The 23,143-nt window shown below is 40.4% G+C and overlaps 1 protein-coding gene across 1 annotated transcript in view; it reads left to right on the forward strand.

Moving 5' to 3' along the window:
• Window positions 1-16,042, forward strand: part of lrrn1 (leucine rich repeat neuronal 1) — an 18,473-nt gene extending 2,431 nt beyond the window's left edge. The window contains exon 2 of the mRNA XM_080460926.1: window positions 11,957-16,042. Coding sequence (XP_080317052.1) covers window positions 12,129-14,282 — 2,154 coding nt within the window. The 5' untranslated portion in view covers window positions 11,957-12,128 and the 3' untranslated portion in view covers window positions 14,283-16,042. The remainder of the gene's footprint in view (window positions 1-11,956) is intronic.
• Window positions 16,043-23,143: the final 7,101 nt, after the last annotated feature.

Raw genomic sequence — 23,143 nt, forward strand, 5'->3', positions numbered from 1 at the left:
CATCACTATTGTTACTGTTCATAAAAAAAAGTGAATGCTCATAGTGCATGTGCTACATTATAAATACATTTATAAGAGGCAGAAAATGTAAACGAGAACAATAAAATGCCAAAACGGCATACAATTGTCAAATATTGCACTTTTATTTCAGTTGAAAGGGACTGTTCAATTTGATTATGGTCCTTGTTCAATTATATTTTAGTTGGAAAAACTCATTTTGTGTCACTAATTAGGAATATTACACACATGTAGTACCACGTGCATACACATGAGAATGTGCTGAAAACTGATAAAAAAATGGCCTATGGAATTAAATTAATTATAGCAAAGGATATCAAATGTCTTTAAGAGTCTTTAAATTGTGCCAAAACATTCACAAGAATTTTTCTCTGCACCTCGCTGCTTGAAGTCTGGCAATTCCTGAGTGAAGGCTCTTCAGCTTAACACCGATACCGATATTTAAATTGTTACTTAAGTTTATATTTACCTGCTAAATGGCATTTCATTGTATTTTCCTGCGCAGTGACAGCAATGAGCTTAATATTTCTTCGCTCTTTCTGTAAGGCAGTTTGGTTATTTATAGTTGCTGCTGTCTGTCAGGAGATTCTTTGTAGCTCTGAACTACAAGCTTGTACCGTCAAACCTGCAGAAGCACTGTCACTGCTGCAGCAGCACGAGGACGCCTGTACAGACATAAAAAGTGGTTAATTTTACCAAAACCTGACTCTGAGAATGGTATCGTGTTCACTCAGAGGACCCGTCTGCTCACAGTCATGGTGGTAACTCAATAGAAAACTGAATGTTGTGACTATTCCATAGGTTCTCTTCAATGCAGAAGTACTTGATGCAACCCCAATTCTTTTATCTAAATTAAATAATTTAGTCAACGCATTATCTATTGCTGGTTATCTGCTTTCATTGTTAAGAGACACAGCAACAAAAGAGACATATATGGTCACTTTATTTAATTTATCTGTCATTGTTTGACTTGAAAAAGTGTTAAAAAGGTAAAAGTTGACTTTTATTATCATTCCGTCCACCTATTATTGTCTAGATCACTTAAATTCAATGACAAAATTCATAAAGCATACAATAACTATATACTCATCCATTCATGGATGACTTCTCAAAGTGTAAATCAACGCAATGGAGAGAGATTTTATTTCATGTGTGTTGAGTCATTCTTGGTCTCAGTTTTAGAGCAAGTTTTGTGGTGTTACAGTGTTTAGTGGCGCTGATTCCATTGTGTCTGTTCCCACTGAACTCGTCTGCGCTCTGGCTGAAGGTGAAACTATTCTGAGACGTGCAGAAAACTGAGCTGCTGTGAAATCAATAACGCTTGCGTTGCCGATGACGAATCGGCCCGGTCGTCTCCAGCCAGTCAAGTCCTGGATCGAGCAGCAGAATGGGAAACCACTGGTTCGTTACATGTCCACATATGGGAGAAATCCAGCCAACCCCTTCAAATGATGATGGATTTGTCAGATTGTGTGTTATTTAGTGTAATTACCCGGTTTGTTTGTGTACACAGCAAGCCATACTGCACCATATTTCTGTTGTAGAGGATTGATTAATCCTGCTTGCATTGTTTAACCGAACCAGACCATATTTTAACAACGGCTTTGTATATTAAATCCCTCCAGAGAAACATTAGAGACACTCTAAAATCCCGATTCCCTCATCTCAGTTAAAATACAGCGTGCATGACATGAGTCTTTGAAGAAGGTACGGTCATATCTGGTATATTTCTCATATATTCAGGCTTCTTGTCACAATCCTTCTCAGTTCTTCCATATTCTATTCCTCCTTGTTTATCTGTTGCTGCACTCATCAAATCCAAGGGTGTTTCTGTCGCCTCAGTTTGGCTCCATTTTTGACAAGACGTGTTTATTGGCTCCCTGGGGTTGTTTATCTCACCTGCTCCACCTGTTATTCCTCATTTCTCTGTTATCTTTCTTTTTTTAAATGTGCATGCATGCATCACATTTACGTCACACAACTGAAGTGGAAGAATATTGTCGTCCTCTTGAAATCACATTGTAGGTTTCCTCAAGTCTCTCCCAGTGTTAAACATATGGCGAGTGGACCATGAGTAGCCTGGCGGAGGGTCAAGTTCAGCTCAGCTATCGACGTTGCATAGTGTAAAAATAACAAATACAAGGTTAAGTGCAATATTAAAAAGCAGTTTTAATAGTGACTCTAGCTTCTTGTTTGTCTTCTGTAGTTTGTGCTGTTTTAGTAGGATTATAAGACAAAACACAACACTGAGACCGAACTTAACCAACTCTGTGACGATGTGAGTTTGTAAAGACGTGCACACTGCAGGCTGCAGGATGCGGCCTGAGAAGTGACGGATCTTTCATTACAAAAGGCCCTTTTCAGTTGTGGGTGTCCGTTCACATGACGACGGTGCTCGGAGTCACTAAAAATCCAACTATATGATCACATCTCCCAAAGGGGAGCTTTTCAAAAACGCTCTGACTCTGTCTCCTCAGAACGCTGCGACTGCGCACACACACACCACAGCCATAATCAATACTGCTTCTGCACCGTAGAAGGACAATAATAACATTTGCCTTCAGAGTGTCATGAATCCCAGTCCATATTCTCCTGGGACAGGTGTGTGTGGTTTGATTACGAAAACAACCAACAGCACTACCAGTGCCTCAATATGAAATGCACTTTGTGTTCAGCATTTCTGCCGTTTCTGTGTAAACAGACATCGTTTTCAAAATGTTGCTAAAATTGGAATTCAAAACGCAAAATCGGTGCAGTTTCACTTCAAACATTGTCATGTAAACGAGGCCTTGGCCTGTTGAGAAACACCGTGGCAAAGATAATTTCAGATTCCACTTTCAGGAGGTAATTTCTCAGTAATTTCTAGTTTTGGATTTATTTTTAAGAAATGCCTTTGAAAGGGAAAATCTTAAGAATAAAAACCAAACACAGATTTTATTGTTTATAGATTACTATGCAATCATTTCACTTGAGACCAAAGGTTGAAATGAGTTTTACACTCCTGCTTTGAATAGTTGTTAATGTTTGATCTCTTTCAGCATCTTCCATCACAGAATCCACGATTATTGCGTAGCCTTATAGAACTGAACTTTTCAGACAAAGACTTACTCAAAACAGCTTTTCTGCGGATTGAAGGAAACTTGGTTGAAGTGATCATAATTGTTTCTGTACAGCTGCAGAGGTGGTACTGTGCTTGGGTACTGCTGTTATGTGCGTGCTGTGCATCCAGATGCCAGACACGGAGCGGGATCTCAGTATCATTCTGTAAGTGACACTTTCTCAAGCGGAAATGACAGTGGCGCCCTCGCACTGCATGACATTACTCTGAGCATTTCATGGCTCTCGGATGTGCTTGGAGTTGAACTGGCAGCCATTGTGCTCCTTTTACCTGTCGCTATAGAAGCTACAGGAAAGAGCTTTGAAGGAGGCACAACCTATAATGATATCACATAACAAGACAAAGTCATTAAGAACTAGTAGTGATATTTTTTTTCGGAGTGAAGAACGCTTTGGTTGAGAAGGTCTTAAAACTAGGCAGGCAGTTACTATTGTTCTATTTCATTGTTCAACAAAGTGGACTTCATTCAGTTGTGTAACCATGTGGTTTTCTATTAGTCGACAGCAGTCCGCACCAATGTTGCACATTTTAAAGTAGTGTACTGCATACATTCGCACCATGTTTGTTGGATACTGATCTTACATTCAGTGAGAATGAGCATCTCTGTGGTACATTTTGTGACAACGGACAGTAGGAATACAAACCACAAGAAGAGAAAGTTTAATAAGAGGAGTGCAGCTGGTAAATATCATAATGCAGCAGATGCACAAGCTTTCCTCAAAGGTAATTATTGCACAAAGCCCTGAATTTCAACCTAATAATCTTATATTGTTGTGTACAGCCCGGGTGTTGCATAAATAAATAGTCTGCCCACACAAAGGCCTTCACAACGTGCAGCTGTTTGCCCAGGTGTCTGCCTGGGCCCACGCCCATGATAATTAAAATGCTCATTCAGTTAATTTCTTTTGGCACTGTGAAAAAAGTTCTGCATGACCATGAGATTAGCTTAATGCAGTTTGTCAAACCGCAGGAAATGAACCATTAAAGGGCACTGCCAAGATCTGAAATTGAGAAAGTCAGTGACAAGCCTTCATTAGCATCTCATCTGTCATCACTCCAAGGATATCTATGATCAGTATCAGATCATCTTGACAATCACTGGTATTGTACATCAGTCAAAACCAGGAAGAAAAACTTGGTGGATGTGATTTTCCTGTGATCGGTGCATAGTAGAAACATATTAGAAGGAGGAGTATGAAGGGAAAGAGTGGGATTATTAGAGTAAGAAAAGGGGAGTTGCAGATCTAGATTGCATGTGGTGTAAAACTGGGTTCATATTCCTGATCCATTTATATGAATTGTATAGCAACACCCCACAGTCGCTTAAAGAGTAACCAAGCAGCATTTGTAAAACCTGCAGCTATAACTAATATGAACAAGAATCCCATTCACAAATTGAAATGTAAGAGTGAAACTTGAAAATTGATTTAATGTCCCATTCAGCTATTTATAGTTCTGGTTAACATGTGATTTCAAAACCGCATAAAGAACACAAAATACTGGGATTAGCTTGACTGGTTCATGTCCAAAGCGGCGTGTCGAGTTCAGGTCAAGGTTACTGTGTACCTCATGATAAGTGGTTTTGTGTCACAAGAGAAATGGGACCAGATATCAGATAGAAGATTAAAAGAAAGAGGAAAACAAAGTTGAGGATTGTTAAAAATGAAAATGATTGCCATGATTAAGCGAGGCTGCTGCAGTATGTATCCTCAATGAAAGAGGATGATGAACTGTCCTATCCACTATACTTTGTACGTGTACGTGTACGTAAATACGTGTGTTTACACGACAATGATTTCAAGTGAAAATACAAAACCTTTGCAGCGTTTTGGGTTTTTGCTTCCATAATAATGGTGCTCTGAGCCACTGAAAATGCAACTTTTTGAAAACGGCTCCCAACGTGGAACTTTTTGAAAATGCTCTGACTGTATCTCTGTATTGGTGGAAAGGGGAAACGTTTCTGAAATGCTGCCTGCTGCACATGAGCACCAAGGCCATCGTAAATAGTTCTTCTGCACGTGCGCAAATAGATGGACAATAACAACAATGGTTGCCTCCAGAGTGTCATGACTCCCAGTCCATAGTCTCCTGGGATTGGGAGTTTTGTAGTTGAATGTTAATGTTTATAGTGTTTGTTCTCTGCATGCATGTGTGGTTTCATTACGGAAACACACAACAGTGCCAACTAGCGGCCCTGCATGCAAACTGCATAATTTTCAGCATTTCTGTCACTTCTGAGTAAATGAGCATCATTTTCAAAATGTTGTTTTGTAGACATGAAACATTTCCGAAAACCAACCAATGCATTTTCACTTGAAACGTTGTCGTGTAGATTAGATTAGAGTTTCCAACATAAATCTTATTTGTCCTAGCAAATCGCACCCTGGCAACAACATAAATTGGATGATAGATAGTAATGACAAGCCAAATAAAAGTCCAACATAGTAAGTTGAACGAGTAAAATAAGAAAACGTATTATAGAGGTTTTGTGTTTTTTGAGTCACTTTGTCTTTCATTTAGCTTTGGACTCACTATGAACCCAGCACATCCTGTATCTGCGTGTCCCAGACCTCTTTTTCTTCTTCTTCTCTACTAAAAGGAATAATTACCCTGCTGGATGTTGACCCTGATTGCATTCTATGTTTCTAAACACTCATAGTTACATTATGAACGCATTCAGATATCCTTAAACAAAAACACTAAGCTCACCCACTTTTTCCTTCGACAACAGTGTCATGTTGTGTGTCCAGTATTAAAAGCAGGATCAGAAACTTTTTAATCTTACATTGTATGAAGGGGAGCACAGACAAAGCTGTCAGCATTTATCAAACGACGAGAATCTAAGATTAACCCCATTCATGGTAAATAGAGGAAACAGCATGTGGGAGCAGGCAGATATATATTACTGAATCTGCCTCATAATCTCCATGCATCGTCGCATTAAATACCATTTTGCAGCACAGATATTAAGCTGTAGATATGCTCCAATTACCCTCAAAAAAAGGTTTTGTTTCCCAAAAAAAAGCGTGTGGTAAAATTTTTATCATAATCACCTCCATGGAGATGTTTTTGCTTTGTGTGAGATGAAATCATGTCAGAAACTATGAAGTGCACAAGACAAGTATAAAAACGATTGAATCACAGTGTTTGTCAAAGCTTTGTTCAACTCCAATTACTGGAAATGTTGCATTACAGTTGAATATTTATTTGCAGACTAAATGACAAACAAGTACTTAAGCAACTGTTTGTTGTGATGAGATTATGAATGCATTACCGGCACTCCCGCGGCCTCAGGTTCTGCTGATATGTTGCTTTAATTGAAGCGCTAAGTGACGTGTTTGTCTCCTGCGGGTCTGAATCGGGCACACTGCCCCCAGCTAATCTCCACTTCAGTATCTCCATCTGCTTTTCCTACCAGGCGCAGCAAATCGTCACAATATCGCCACGCTGGTTAAAGCTTGAAAACAAGACGGCACACCATCCGTGGTTCACCCATGCTCCGCCCCGTCCCATAGGGAATCCCTGGTATAGGAGGAGGCTCGTGGCTGTGTTGCTGTCCCCCTGCTGCTGTTGCCAGGCAGTTTACATTCGGATGTGTTACTCAGCTCTCTTGTTTGAAAGCCTCTTAAGTGCTATCTTCTTAAGCTGGTGTTGACCATAAAGAAGGTGGAAGCTCGCTGTTGTTACTATACGGCTGTGCACAGGATGGGGTGCCCGCTAAATAGCCTTGATTCAGAACTGCAAGATTGCATGCTCATGCAAGACCTACTGGCAAGATATGTCTGTGGTTGGAACACGTATCAGCATTTACACGTATTTGTCATTAGAACGTTAAAAGGAAGAGCAAAATAAACATTTTTATAATACAGGCTGGCAGCTCAGTGAAGCTGCTCAACACTGAGTGTTAAACCGCACAGTTCACATACTCAAACGCTTATAGTGATAATACTAACGTGCTGATGTAAGTGTATGTAATGATTATCAGTTACCAACGACAAGTTTAGCGAATTAGTGCTGACGATAAAGTGTGGCTTCAGTTACGAGTTGTAGTTGTCCGTATCCTTGTAATTTATTGTTGAACTTTTTTATGTTGGCTGGTAAACACAGTGGTGTAGTCCAGGGTGTAAGCTGGTGTGCCACCACTCCGCAGTATCTATGTGCCAGATTGCCTAGTTTGTTCCCGGAGGATACTCTGCCTCTAATTGGCTAGTATTCACTGCATTCACTGATTCGATTGGTTAATATCGATGCTTACCGTGCAGCATGAGGGCTGACAAGCCAATCAGAGGGAGAGTAGTGCAGGTCATGACGAGGCAAATACTGCTAACCGATAAATTATACTGAAATCATATGACAATGTGCAATTAATATGGAGTGATTTTCACAGAATAGAGTAGTCTCACATGCCGCTTTTTTTTTTTTTTTTTCAAAAAAAGCTTTTCCGAGCTGCTTGTACCACATTTCTCATTGTCACAATGGGCCTGATTTTTTAAGCTCCTGTATAAAGTCCGCTGAAATGTATGCTTACACTTATGAGAGTTCAGCATGAATCAGATCCTTTTTAAAGGAGAATGACCTGCTGGAAACTGTCGTTTCGTCATATTTTTGCTTGGACTATGATTGGATGTAGTGTTGCGCACCCCAAGCACAACATGATGTCAGGTGCCCCTTGTCTGCCCCTGTGTGTCTCACCTCGTGTTTCCTATTAACTATTACAAAGAAATATGAGGTGATCAGGCACACAGCGCCGAGACAGGTAGCCAAAAGGTTGTTACAGAAAATACATTTCATTGAAATCTGCATATAAAAGTCACAAGGGGCCAGTTGATGAACCTCTAATCACCGTGAAAACAGTCGCTGCTAAAGGCTGAGTCGATTTGCATCTCCTTTTTAAATCTCTTAACGCAAACGTTTTCAGATCTGGAACATAATATTCCATATCAAAGAAGGTACACAGTCCTCCATGTGGCCCAGTAGTGGATCAGCTTCCACGCGTTATAGTAGATCAGGCACAATGTCTCTGGGAGTATGGCACTTATCGTACTCGTACTGTCATTTATCACATATTTGCCAATAGGAACTATTTCAACAAGGTTTATATTCAAGTTTCTGTTCACTCATAAAGGTCATAAGTCTAATTTATGTTTCATTGGATTGCTTCCTGTTGTAAGATGTTCTTATAATGTATATAGAAATTGTTCTAAACAATGTATTGTTCTTATTAATAATTATTATTAGCATTTCAGTCTCATTCCAGCTTACTGTAATTCTCAACCTTGATATTAATCATTTAGTTTTCACATCTATAAACATCCCACAAAAAATAAAACATTTTTACTCATTTAAGGGCAGAATTTATGAAATGTCACCAGTATTGACATAGAGTAGATGAGATTATCAAGTTTACTGCATTAGGTGCGTGGTATGTTCCTGATACAGCAATATGGTTTGGGCAAATTAATTTACCATTGAATCCAATAACACATTTTAGTGTTGTAAGGTAATGGTGAGAATAAAAATGTGCCTGCTCAGGAACATGCACCAAATGTAGGTGCAATCCATCCCGTTGAAATTGAGACCTTTTAAACAAGAATAGAAGTGAAAACTTATTGGTTCTTTCAGGAAAGGCCAATTAAAAGCAAAGTATCGCTTATGGAAAATAAATCAAGAACCACAAAAGTCAGTAGTAGTAGTGTCTTCACTATAATGTATTGTAATCAGTCCTTTGGCTGGATGAACTATTTGACTCTGGACCAAAGTGGCAGACCAATCAACCCTGCCATCCCTAGATAAAAAAAAAAAAACTTAGTCGAGTGAGGTCTCTGGTTAAGAGGTTTAAATGTGGCACTGCTTTTAAGTAAAAGCTGCGAGAATTAATGCTTCGTGGTCCATGTGAGTGGAAGTCAAGTGTTACGGCCATATGGGCCAGCAGATGCCTCTCTCACCTCTCAGGATCTCCCTCCCCTCCAAACAAGAGCCGCTCTCTTCCTCTAACATCACTCTCCTCAAAGTCCTGTTTGAAGCTGCCAGTCTTGTTTGAGTTCAAAACCGCTGCAAAAACTTTTGACAGTCTTTCTTCTACGCCTGATCATCGTGGAAAATAAAATCCCAAGCCAGCTGAAAGCTTATTTTTTTCATGTTCGCCCTATATTCAGAATGCTGAAGTAGTTGCATTAAAAATTAAGGCGTGCATCTACTTTTTGTTTTGTTTTGCGTTTTTTTTTTCTTTCTTTCTTTGAGGCCTGACACATACTAATATCTCATAGCGTTTAATGGTGTGCGGAGGGGCTAATGATTGTGTCCTTATGGGCCTGTTGGATAGATGAAAGCCCTCAATGGAATTTGATCCGTTTCCAAGTAGTTCACTGCCCTGTTTTGTGCGTGCATTGTAATGAGCTGAACTTGCATTTTCTCAAAACTGTTGATGCTGCACATAACCCACAGTCTCCCAAGGCTTGTGCAGAGATTGTTGTTGTTCCTTGTCAATCTGCTGTCTTATGTAATTGCCGCATTTACAAGAAAAGGGAAGCATTATGTGATAGTTCTGTAATTGTTACACATAACAAGACTAAACTGAGGGAACGTTCGCTCTGTGTGAGGCATCACTTGGGCACAATGGTGCTTCACGCTAAATGTTGTGATTTTCTCACAGAAACACTAGAAAAACACTAATGATTAGCAGGTGTGTGCACCATTGTAACATAAAGTGGCTTCTGCTGACTCCCAGATGTGAGGATTTGTTGGTACTTGGTGATCAATCAAAGTGACAAACATAATAATCTAATAGTGACGTTTTTATTGTCCACATAGCTAAGAGGTGGGTTTGTGACCAGAAGATCAGGGTTCACCGCTGGCTGTCTACAGGTCATGACTGTGTGTCCCTGAACAAGGCCCTGAACCCCTGAAAGCTCCCTGGGTACTGCACAGCGGCTTCCCACTGCACCATAGGGACGGGCTCGATGCAAAGGACAAATTTCACTGAACTGCTCTGTAGAATTTAAAACAGTATAGATATTTCCACAAATGGCAATGGCACTATTTACACACTTCAAGTGAAAAAGTATAGTTTTTATGTTTTTGTTTCAAGAACGTTTCACGTTTATATGGCAACATTTTGAAAACAACACTTGTTTACAGAAACGACAAACACTGAAAATGATGTGGTTTTCATGTTGGGCCACTCGTGGGTGTTGTTTTCGTTTGTAATGAAAGTACACACACACACATGCACGCAGAGAACAATACGCTAGAAACATTAACAGTGGCGGTTACACAGACTTTCGTATGGACAGATGACAAGGTTGTATTGTTATTACAGTGACTCTCGGCGATACAACTACAAAGATCCAGGAGGATATGGACTGGGAGTCATGACACTCTGGAAGCTGCCATTGTTGTTATTGCCCATCTATTCACACATTTGCAGAAGAAGTATTTCCGCCATATAGGCAGAGACGGAGTCAGAGCATTTTTAAGAAGTTCCACTTTAGAAACCGCTTTCAAAAAGTAGCATTTTCAGTGACCCCGGGCACCATTGTCATGTAAATTGACCCCCTAAATGCTGCGAAAGGTTTGCATTGATGGATGGATGGATGGATGGATGGATGGATGGATGGATGGATGGATGGATGGATGGATAAATACATATACTACTGCTTTATTGCTCAAGCAAGTCACCAAAATGAAAAAGACCAGAAGTTATGAACAGAAATGTGAAAACATAAAACCTTAAAACCTCATGATGATGTTATATGAAAAGTAAAAGCTTGCAGTCATTTTAAATGAGATATGAGTTTGTGCGGTCACAGTGACGTAGGAGTCAGCTCTAACTAGTGTCATTTGAGGTTTGGGCTGTTTCGATGTGGAGTTTGCATGTTCTACCTGTGCCTGCGGGTTTTTTTTTCTTTCAGTTTTACAAGTTTCCTCTTCATAGCTCAAAAGTGCATATTAGGTGAATTTTATCTTTAACTTTAACTAATACTAAATCTGAATATATATGTGTGATTGTGTGACTCTCTGTGTTTGCCCTGTGATTGAGCAATTTTATTCCACAATGTTAGCTGGAATCTGACATCTGATTTGATGAATCTGATTCTCTTACTGTGACTGTAAGCCAGATGAAGCAAGTACAGAAAGAGCTACTTCGTCGAGTGTCTTTCCCTCAATACTGATAAATATGAATAAAAGCTGCCAGTCAAGTCCAGTAAAAGGACAACAACACTTGTTACACACCTGGCCTCTCCTGGCCAACAAAGCGTACAAAGTTTTTCTACTAATGGCAAAAAACATCCACGTTACTTCAAAAATGAAGAAGAAGAAGAAGAAGAAGAAGAAGAAGAAGAAGAAGAAGAAGAAGAAGAAGAACAATGCTTTATTTGTCATTATATGAGTGATATAATGAATTTGCAGGTGTTGCTTCCTTTAGCATTAAATAAATACAACTGTACAAATATACATTTTTTATATATATATATATATATATATATATATATATATATATATATTATACTCTATGTTACAGTATAAAATCAAAAATATAAAGTTTAATAATGTTAAAAATAAAATCACCAAAAAGTAAGTTTATTATTCTGAAGAACAAATTAATTGATACAATGATAATTAAATTCTCTCCGATAGTTGGCATTTGAATATGGATCAGAGGAGTAGAACAACAACAGGCTAGTTGACTGACGATCATCCCGACAGCCATGATAGCGTTGTGACTGAACAACAAAACTGCAATGATTGTTCACCTTTGTGTTACAGTATTGGGATTTAAATTGTATTCATGACGTATGTTTCTATATCTTTCTTCTACAGATAATCCTGTGACACCTGTGCTGTAAAAACACACCCTGGACCTCAACTCTCGATCCTGACCACCTGACCATTGTTCCATGGACTGAAGGAGGTGATCAGTGGAAAGCCTGGTTGATGAGTGTAACGCATCCTTTTCCAAAGTCATTGGACCATCCTCCTGTCTCTTTCCAGCATGGCGAGACGGAAGTTGGACTGCCCACTTCTGAACCAGGCGTTCGCTTGCCTGATCCTGTTGTCAATGGGATTGTCTTTCGTCCAGAGCAATGACTGTCCCCAGTTGTGTGTGTGCGAGATCCGGCCCTGGTTCACCCCTCAGTCCACCTACAGAGAAGCCATCACGGTGGACTGCAATGACCTTCGCTTAACACGCATTCCAGGGAACCTTTCCAGTGACACTCAGGTTCTGCTCTTACAGAGTAACTACATTGCCAGGACCAGTGAGGAGCTGGAGCAGCTCTTCAACCTGACTGAGCTGGATTTGTCCCAGAATAACTTCAGTAACATTCGAGATGTTGGCCTTACCAATATGTCCCAGCTCACCACGCTCCATCTGGAGGAGAACCAGATCACAGAGATGCCCGATTACTGCCTGCAGGACCTCAGCAACCTGCAGGAGCTCTACATTAATCATAATCAAATCAACTCCATCTCTGCCAATGCCTTTGCTGGCCTCCACAACCTGCTCAGGCTTCACCTCAATTCCAACAAGCTGAACACCATCAACAGCCAGTGGTTTGAATCTACACCCAATCTGGAGATCCTCATGATCGGGGAAAACCCTGTTCTTGGAATAATGGACTTTAATTTCAAGCCACTGAACAACCTGAGAAGTCTGGTTTTGGCTGGAATGGATTTGACAGACATTCCGGGAAATGCCTTAGTGGGGCTTGACAATCTTGAGAGTCTCTCTTTCTATGACAATAAGCTGGTACGAGTTCCTCAGAGAGCCCTGCAGAAACTGCCCAACCTCAAGTTCTTGGATTTGAACAAAAACCCAGTGCACAAGATTCAGGAAGGAGATTTCAAGAACATGCTGAGACTGAAGGAGCTAGGTATAAACAACATGGGAGAGTTGGCTTCCATTGAACGTTATGCTTTGGACAACCTTCCTGAGCTCACTAAGTTGGAGGCTACAAACAACCCCAAGTTTTCTTTCATCAATCGTCAAGCCTTTCGTGATGTGCCAGCTTTAGAAAGTCTCATGCTGAACAACAACGCTCTAAATGCCCTGTACCAGTCCACAGTGGATGCTCTCCCGAACCTGCGTGAAATTAGTATCCACAGTAACCCTCTGCGCTGTGACTGCGTCATTCAGTGGATGAGCTCCAACAGAACCACTGTTCGCTTCATGGAACCTCTATCCATGTTTTGTGCTATGCCAGCCGAGTTTAGAGGTATGCATGTACGGGAGGTATTCCATAATAACTTAATAAGCCAGTGCTTGCCTATGATTGCTCATGACACCTTCCCCAGCCACCTGAATTTAGACATTGGCATGACCGTGGATCTGGACTGCAGAGCTATGTCCCAGCCTGAGCCTGAAATCTATTGGGTGACACCGATGGGGAACAAGGTAATGATCGACACCTTATCTGACAAGTACAGCCTCAGTAATGAAGGGACTCTGCGAATCTCTCGTATCCAAGTGGAAGACTCTGGCAGATACACCTGTGTGGCTCAAAACTCAGAGGGAGCCGACACGAGAGTGACAGCCATACGAGTGAACGGCACTCTGCTCGACAGCACACAGCTCATGAAGATCTACGTCAAACAGACCGAAGCTCACTCCATCCTCGTCTCCTGGAAAATAAACTCCAATGTAATGACTTCTAACCTCAAGTGGTCATCGGCAACAATGAAAATAGACAACCCTCATATTACGTACACTGCCAGGGTGCCCGTGGATGTCCACGAGTACAATCTTACACATTTACAACCAGCCACTGAGTATGAGGTGTGCCTCACCGTCTCCAACATCCACCAACAGATGCAAAAGTCTTGCGTTAACGTGACGACAAAGCAGGCGACCTTTGCTGTGGAAATATCTGACCAAGGGACCAACACTGCTCTGGCAGCAGTCATGGGAACCATGTTTGCAATCATAAGCCTGGCCTTCCTGGGCGTGTACATCGCCAAGAGGTGGAAGAGGAAAAACTATCACCACTCCCTAAAAAAGTATATGCAGAAAACCTCTTCAATACCGCTCAATGAGCTGTACCCTCCCCTTATCAATCTGTGGGAGGCAGACAGTGAGAAGGAGAAGGAGGGCTCAAACGAGACCAAACCCAGCCAGGTGGACACCACACGCAGCTATTACATGTGGTGAGAGCAGCTTTTCTAGAAGGGAATACAGAGACACCTTTGTCTCAGGAGCACAAATTTACATATTTGCTTCTTGGCCGCCCGAGTGAACTAAACTTTCGTTTCCTTTCACGTTTCTTTCTGAAGTTTTTCGGTTCTCTCAGACTGAAGCAAGCAATGAAGCAACAATTTAAGACCTCTAGTTTAGCATACTGCCTTTTTACCTCTTGCCCATTTTTGACACAGTACGGCAGCTTTCTTTAGCTTCCTGGATTTGGTAGTCACTGTGCTTTACTTTGAGTACTCGTTTTGATGAACACAGCATGAGCATTGAGGCGGATTAGACATGCGAAAGCAAAAGAAACGCCGAAGTTCTATCTTTTTTTTTTCGTGACTCTTTTCTCTGGCAGAACTGTTAAAAACTGCAATCTTTCTCTTGTAAAACAGTTTCACTGTTGACTGTTGTGCACTGAAATATATATACTAATTTGTCTATCGACGCAAATGTAAGCTGACAAAGTATGTTTAGACTTGATATCCTGTCTATTGAATAATGTTAGAAACTCTTCTGTAATGTTGTATCAGCTATGATTTACTTTACTTTTTGTACAATAAATAACAGTATGTTTGATTTAGACATTTCAGTTTGCAGAGCAACTACTGTAAACCAGCAATAGAAATATGAATGTTTAAAAACTAGGTACATAGTGTAAGGCTTTTGGATTTTCTTAGATATTTTGTTCCTTATTTTGCTAGAATATGTCTACAATCACTGGATTTGTTGTGGTTTACACACACAAACATGTTGTTTAACGAGGAGCGAGTCAAATAAAACCTTTCCTCATATTTTCTAAACACTGATTCAAATACCAAGCGTCTTTTTTTTTGTTTTAGATGTGAAGCATGTACTCAAGAAGCAGATGGAAAGAAGTGTCTTAAAAGCTGCAGTCTCTGTCACAGCCTCATATCAGGCTTGGATTTCATTGGAAACAGTGTGATGAGCATCGCTGTAGGTTATGGTGTAAGTGTTGATGGAGTGAAAAAGGAAGATGCAGACAGCAGCGTGTTTTCTTCTGCAAAGCAATTATCAGAGAATAATTTAAAAGTGAGTCCCGCTAGAACATGATTACAGCACAAAATGCCCAGGAGGAACTTTGTAAAAACAAATTTAGTCTCATAAACTGAGGATTGAGATCCTCCAATTTTTGTCCAAACTCATGTTTTTTCATCACAAGCATGTCTGTGTATTTACAAAGCTGTACTGAAGCAACCACATATAAAATGAAATGTACAATGCAGCTGAGCTGTTGTGAAAGGAGGAAACGATTGTGGACAGTTAGAGCAGGCGTAGATTGCATCGATATCGGGTATCGAGTATTTGTACTCGTACTTGTGAAAACTCCCCGACACGACCCAGCGAGTAATACCTGACGTCATGTGTCAGCAACATCAGCAGCAGGTAGACAAGCAATGTCAGTGGTTTGGAGATTCTTGAATGTTGTTAAATATGTCTCTCATTTGTTTAACTGCCCAGTGGATCCAGGAGGATTTCACAACGAGTCGCGCTACATGGCACATGCTAAAGAGTGTCAAGCTCACGCACCAGCAATGCTACATGCTAAACATGATTAAAGTATTGAAGTTAAATTAAGATTAAAAATTATTGTGTGACATAAAAGTGAAATAATGACAATGCAAAGGGGTAGTATTAAATCAGTCTATACTTCTTCCTACCCCCTTTCGAACATGTACTGCTAGTGCAATATATAATAAAATGGATTGTGCTATCACAAAAAACATTTTTTGCTTTACTTATTTTGATGTTTTTCTTTGTTACTTCTTTGTTCTTTATATTTACATGTTTGGAATAACAATGCATTGTATTCAATTCAGTTCAAATATGACTGATACACTCATGAACATCAAGCTCGGTCCGTACTACAGTACACAGATCGACGCTACGCACTGCTCTATGTAAACTATAGACGCAGTCGTATACTGGAGCCTTCAAGGCTGTTGGAGGTTCATCTAGCGTCGACACAGGCTGAGCAGAGGTGGTTCTCAGCGACGCATAGTTTTCACACATCAACACATCGGTTTGTAAGGCGTATGAATTAGACTTAAGGGGATTTATTATATACTCATGTCAGTACTGGTATCGGCAAGTAGCCAAAGGTTACTACTCATACTTTTAAAAAGTGATATTGGCGCCTCCCTACATCAATACTAACTAGCTGTAACCATCCTCATATTATCTTGTAGGAAACATCGAATGCACAGCAAATCTTTCATCCATTTCATTTTTATTTGTTGCAACACATATCAGTGACGGGCCGTCCAGGCCTGCAAGGCCTTCTCTGCAGGCCTAAGAAAAATATCAGAATCATAGACTGATGTTGATTATATTTTGTCCATGAACACTTATTAAACAATTCTAAACAGTCTGTCCGCTTCCACTCATAGCTTCTCCCGCGTCTGCGCTGCTTCCAGACGTGTATTTCCATATTAAAGCTTTTAACCAATCACATTTCAGTCATCACCTGTTGCCAGGGGAAAGAAATCTGCCTGAGGCCTTCACATTCAATTCTGCAGGTGTAAAATAAGTGTCGGTCACGCTGCTGCTTCAACCAATCAACCAGCCTTCTTGCAGGCCTAGGGTGACTTCAGCATATTCAAGCCCTCTGATTGGATCGACAGAGAGTTCACTCTCCAGCGCTAGCTGACTGCATCTGTAGCGAGCTGCAGGAACAAAAATATAGTTGTGTTGATTTAATAGCGGTTTTGTCAACCTACAATGACTAAAGGAGAAGATAAAGAGATTTGGTTGCAGATTTATTGTCAAAACCATTTTCAAGAAGGACTTTTCCAAGAGGTCATTGAACGCACCGCAGCACTCTAAGTGCAGGGAGGTCCGTGTGCAAGTTACATTATATTATTATCAAGACTATGAAAAGCTGACGTTTGTCACCCTCCTCAAACCCCAGAAGCTTCAGTAATAGCAGCCGCTTTTTTATGCAGCTGCAGCAGAAGGAGAGTTGTGAACGCCGGATTTTCTTTCATCAGTAAAGGTATTTATTGTGGCTACACGAGTATCTATCTGTGATGCAACGGCTCTTTATACTGCATTTCTGCATGATAACTTGGTTTTTGTAACCATTAAAAAGTTATTAAGGGGTGGATTGACTCAGACCAGCACTAGTGAAGGCCTAGGTCTGTAATGCATGGCCCGCCACTGCATCTTAATAACTGTTCTCCATGAAGCAGCCATCTGTTCCTCCTCCAAAACTTAGGTTTTAGGTGTGGAGTTACTTGCCATCCAGCGATGTCTCTGGGAGGTCCGCCATTCTTCCACGGTGAGAATCTGAATAAAAGTTGCTGTCGAGAAAAGAGTGGATCTCCAGCGGGACCCAGCAGCCCTGTTTGTTTGTGATGTTGACTGACAGCTCTGGGCCTCGTGGTGCAATCAAACCATCTCCGTTTAGTCTCCCCTGACAACAGGCTTGTTCTCCTGCATGCTCTCTCCACCCCCTTTCCTCCTCAATTATTGCTGCAACGGAGACACATACTGTTCGGTGTGAGGACAACAATGAGCAGCTCATCAGGTCCCCGTAGCTCGATGTGTTGCAGCTCGTACCATAACATCAGTCGGTGCTATCAGTAAGGTCACACTTGGTGTATTTATCAACATTAGTGCCCATATGCTGATGAAGCTTCACACTGGTACCCCACAACAGTCGCAGATTGTGCATTTTTTCACATAACTGCAAGTGTAATGAATTTTTTGGGGGGGGGAAATTTTATTACTATTAGTTTTTATCTCAATAACTCATTAAAATAATGGTCTTGTAAGTTAAAAAGAGCTGCACGTTTGTTTGCATATGCCTTTAAAATGGTTGTAAACAGTGGTTTATGATACAAAGCAATATGCTTTGATATGATTGTATCATATCATATGATATGATACAATCATATCATATGATATGCAGTCTGCACAATTAGTTTTTTCTTCAAACGATTTAAAGGTCTTGAATATTTTGTACAAAAGAAAAAGACTGAAACTATACTGCACACAAGCAGTACTCTGTGGATATTTTACATTTATAGTTTTACATTATAGATGAATTATTAATGTCCTTTTGTCTCTGTTACCTTTAGAGTACATTCAGTAAAAAATCATGTCAATCTTGAAGGTAGTAATAAGCAGAAGAAAATTCCCTATAATTTATAAATAAATGAATGAATGCATTGGTGGGTAGGTCTAGACTCCTCTGTCTTCCAGGAAGAGGACGAGGTTTACTCAGTGTTCCTCAAGTCAGAAACAAACAAGGTGAAACAGCTTTTAGTTCCTACGCTCCTCAGCTGTGAAACAAACTTCCTGAACACCTGAAGACTGCTGACACACTCATTTCTTTTAAATCAGGACTTAAAACATTCCTATTTACACAGGCTTTTGAAGAACAAATAGATTTTACTTACTTTATTAAACTTATCTTAATAAATCTCTTACCTTCTCCATTATTTGTTTTAATATATTTCTTTTATTCAGTATTTCTTTAATTTATTTCATTTCTTTGTAAAGCACTGTGAATTGCCTTGTGTTTGAATGGTGCTCTATAAATAAATTTGCCTTGCCTTACCTTGCTTTCCATGTATATTCAGTATTTGATCAAGTCAGTTGATGCATTTATTAAAAAGTGACACTTTCCACTGCCTGCAGACTGAACCATTCAGTCAACATGCACATCCTCAAAAATCTGAAGTGATTTCCATCATAATTAGGTAATGACTGCATTAGATGCAGTAAAGTCCAATAGTATCCCCGTACTGCAAGATGGAGAAAGGTTCTGCACTAAAAATATCCACGAACGTGGCAAGAGCAAGGGAACTCAGCAGCACCCAGGCATTTGCTAAACCTGAGCTCTAAAACATCCGCTGCTGTTCCTTTTATCTGCACGAAGCGGACGAGCCTTTCCACACACTCAGTGGGTAGCCTAGTAACAGACCGGAAATCAGCTCATTGGGACAGCTATCAATGAAAGCTTTTCAAAGCGGTGCCGTGTCCCATCCCAGTGGCCTGTTTCCATGACAACCCCTCCCTCCATCCACCTGCGAGCTCTGGCAGCCAAGTGAGAGAAGTCCCCCGAGCCTGAAATACCACTGACAAGGTCAACACCCCGCAGGTGGGAAACCACTGAAACATCGTGTCGGCTTTCAAAGGTGTGGAGAGAGAAAAGCTCCTCTTTCTTTTTTCTTTCTTTTTTTTTTTTGTGTGTGGTGAAGGTGAGGGAGAGTGGCACAGAGCAGCCCTCACCTCCTTCCTCTTCTGTCATGCTTGACATGAACTCTGTAAAACCGCAGGTGGAGACAGGATGAGAGCCGAACCGAAATGTCACATGTGAACACATTTGCATGGTGGAGGCCTCAAATTGTCTCCAACCATTATAGTTCGGTCAGATTTGTTAAAGCACAAATGACCGAAAGAGGCCAATGTTAAGAATACCGCAACTAAAAAGCAAGGTTGGAAGTACAACATTGAAGACAAAGTTTCAGGTTACTGCGACTCTAAATTGGTAGTAGATCTCATAGCTTTGCTCTTAAGTGTTAGTAGGAACACGAATGATCTCACCATTTAAAATTCTGTTACAGTTTTAGTTTAGGATTGAATATGAAAGTTTCTGATAAGACGTCGGGTGTCGTATCCATTCACCATTGACTCCCTTATTCCCATGAGTTTATCATTGGATTGAAAGCCACTATCACCACGACATCCAGTTCCACACTGGTCATGCTTGTGAAAAGTTAAAAAGAAGAACACAGATTCAAACCTGTACGCAATAATGTTTGTACAGTTCTCAGTTCTAAAATAATTAGTAATCATATTCTCTGAATAAAACTGAACTTATTAAAGAAACTGTGCGGATGTTCAGCACAACTGCCTTTCCTCTTGGTTTGAATGAAACGTTAGAAACTATTGAACTATTTGACTGTTTACATGAATCAGTCCTGAATGAGCTTAATCCTCCTGACAGCTTCAGATGTTTCCAAACCCAAGTTACATCAACAATAGTCTGTATCGTCACCGTCTGCATGATTAGAGTTTATCTCAGTTGTTTCTTCTAGTAATCGTTAGATCATAAATCTGTTTCTCATCAAGCATCTTCCTTATCCTGACTGGTGCCTTCAGCAAAACACTGTGCACAAATCCGACATCAAACTAAACCATGCTGTTCTGAAATCTGAGCTAATAGGTCACATATATACTACAATACTGCTATGTGTACAATATCAAGACAGGCCGCACTGAGAACGACAATCCAAAGTAACCAAACTGAAGTATGTAGTTTGATTACAAGTTACAATTTGTGCCGCAGATATTGTTACTCCCATCCAGGACTGAGGAGAAAATGACAAAATTGTTTTGTGACTGAAACTCAAGGACTTTCAACAATCTTGTCTGTTTACAGTTTACTTGGAGCAGGGCACATTTTTACATTCTTCTATTGTCATAAAGTCCACCAGATGATCAGAGTATAAATTGGTGTTTTAAGTGATATTAATTCAATCAGAACTCCGGTGTTACTTCTCATTGAGAGTGGGAATTCGTACTTTATTTCTAAACAAAGCAAGTTCTCCAGTAGCCATGGCCTCAATATATAATTAGTATGGCACCTATATACACTTATTACAGTTACATTTCTAGTTCACTGTTGACTTCAGGCAGGCTGTCAGACAAATGAGTGTAATCGTACAATGCCCAGGTGTGCTCCTGATTCCGCACTGAGTTTCTTTGTGTTTGTTTTAACACGCAAATCAAATTTTTACTGCCTCTCATCCTGAGATCAGCCAAAGCTGGGAGCTCTCCTCTGTGATCTCTGAGACGGACCCCGGGTCAGGAGGTCTGTTCTCACACTGTGTCAGCAGCTTCCACTGAAAAATCAAAGGTTATAGTTTGCTTTAATCTTTATGCTCACTAGAGCTTTGTTCCGTCTCTAAATAATCGAGCTGACAAGAGTATTATTTATGAATTAATTTAATAATAAATACCGGCAGCTGTGAGTGAAACAGAAAAGGCCAGTGGATGTGACTTTAACGTGGAGGGGATAATGAAATATGCATAAAATTTTCAGCAGATTCTCCTGAATACACTAATGATACACATCACCAGGCTCCGCACAAGGTCACATTTTATAGTTACAGCTTGTTCTTTGTTCTGGTGCTTTTACCATTGGTGGGGTTTGAAGAAATTATGTGAAGCTTTTTATGTCTCATTGTTGAGGATGAATGTGTATTTAGCGCAATCATAACATTTGGTTTCTTGTCTGTTTTATCCACACAAACAATATATTTTTCAGTTCATACCGACAGTTAAAAATAATCTATTTTATTTATGGCCCACAATTGACAGCAAAACAAAGTATTTATAGGCAGATTGAGAGATCTGAGTGCAGGCAGTAGACTTGGACACTACAGAGAGCACTGGCTGTCTTCTACCTCAAGATGCACAGTGTAATGGGCTCTTAGCACCGTTACCAAAGTTACCACAGTGCCGGGCTGGATGGAGAAATCGCTGGCAGTTTTATATTGTTACGACCCCCGAGCCTTGGCTGCTGTGAAGGTGTGTGACGTCTCACTCTGGTACAGGAAGCCTCGCAGCTGATCAGCAGCCGGTCGCTCCTTCTGTGTTTGTTGCATCTTTTGTTCAATAAATACATTAGTTCAAATTAGTACTCCTTGTGCGCTCCTTTTTTCTGTCGTCGCCTTGGAGCCGGGCCACAACAATATATATGTGTGAATTTGTGGGCCAGATGGAGGCAGTTGAGGATCTTACTCCAAGCCCTTAGTTACTCCCTAACCTTAAACATGCCTATAGACGGCAGTACCAGAGTAACATCTGTACTAAAACCACATAAATATTAAAAATAGGTGAACTATTGGGTTGGAAGTGACGTTGTAAAAATTCTTTGAGGACGTTTAGGACTCTGAGAGGAAAACACAGTACTAATCTGAAGAAAAGTAAATTTAACTTAACTTAATTGAATCTGTGAAATCAACAATAAAAATTCAAGTTAGTATCTTCAAACAAATATATCTGTTATTGAAGTCAAAAATGTTTGCTCTAACCCAGGATTTAATTTTTCATGTTTTATATATATATATATATATACACACAAAACACAACATAACATAACATTATATTTTTATTGGTGTATGCATGGTACATTAGTGTGTACATGCAAACGCCACAGAAAAGTCCTCAAGTCTCAAACAGATATTCTTACATCATTGCTGACCACAGCACCATCACACTGAATTTCAACCCAGTGCACATTTAACCATGATAAGGCATTTTCTGGGGGGAAAGTTTTGCAGTTCTGTAAAACTGCCTATTGCTTTTATTTGTTCATGAGAGCGGGCATGTCTCCCATTTGGCTTCTTTAAAATGTTTAGGCATTCAGAGATTGCAGAATGGAGGTTGGAAGCCTATACCAGAGGCAATCTGGAGAAGTAAAAAGTTTCGAAAAAGTACTTGGACTCTCGGCCCACTCCGTTCACATCTCCCGCTGTTTGTTTTCCGCCAAGACAAACTCCAAACATCAGCACAAGCTGTATGCACAGTGCACCTTAATCAACTTCTATTAGATTTTCAATCAGAATGCAAATGTCCTGTTGCAGGAATGGTCACTGAAGAGCAGAAGCGAGCAGGAAAATGATGGTAAACAAAGGCCCTCTCAGTGGAAGAGGGGCGACGAGGCAATGAGCTCCACCACAGTCAACAGAACACTCGATGAGTAGTGGTCAGACTTCAGTGTTAAGGTTGATGCCAGCACGTGACTTGGAACAAACACAAATTCATGTTGTGAAATGCAATCAATGGAAAGGGATAAC

This window comes from Lipophrys pholis (genome assembly GCF_963383615.2).
Source record: "Lipophrys pholis genome assembly, chromosome: 4".
Lineage (NCBI taxonomy): Eukaryota > Metazoa > Chordata > Actinopteri > Blenniiformes > Blenniidae > Lipophrys > Lipophrys pholis.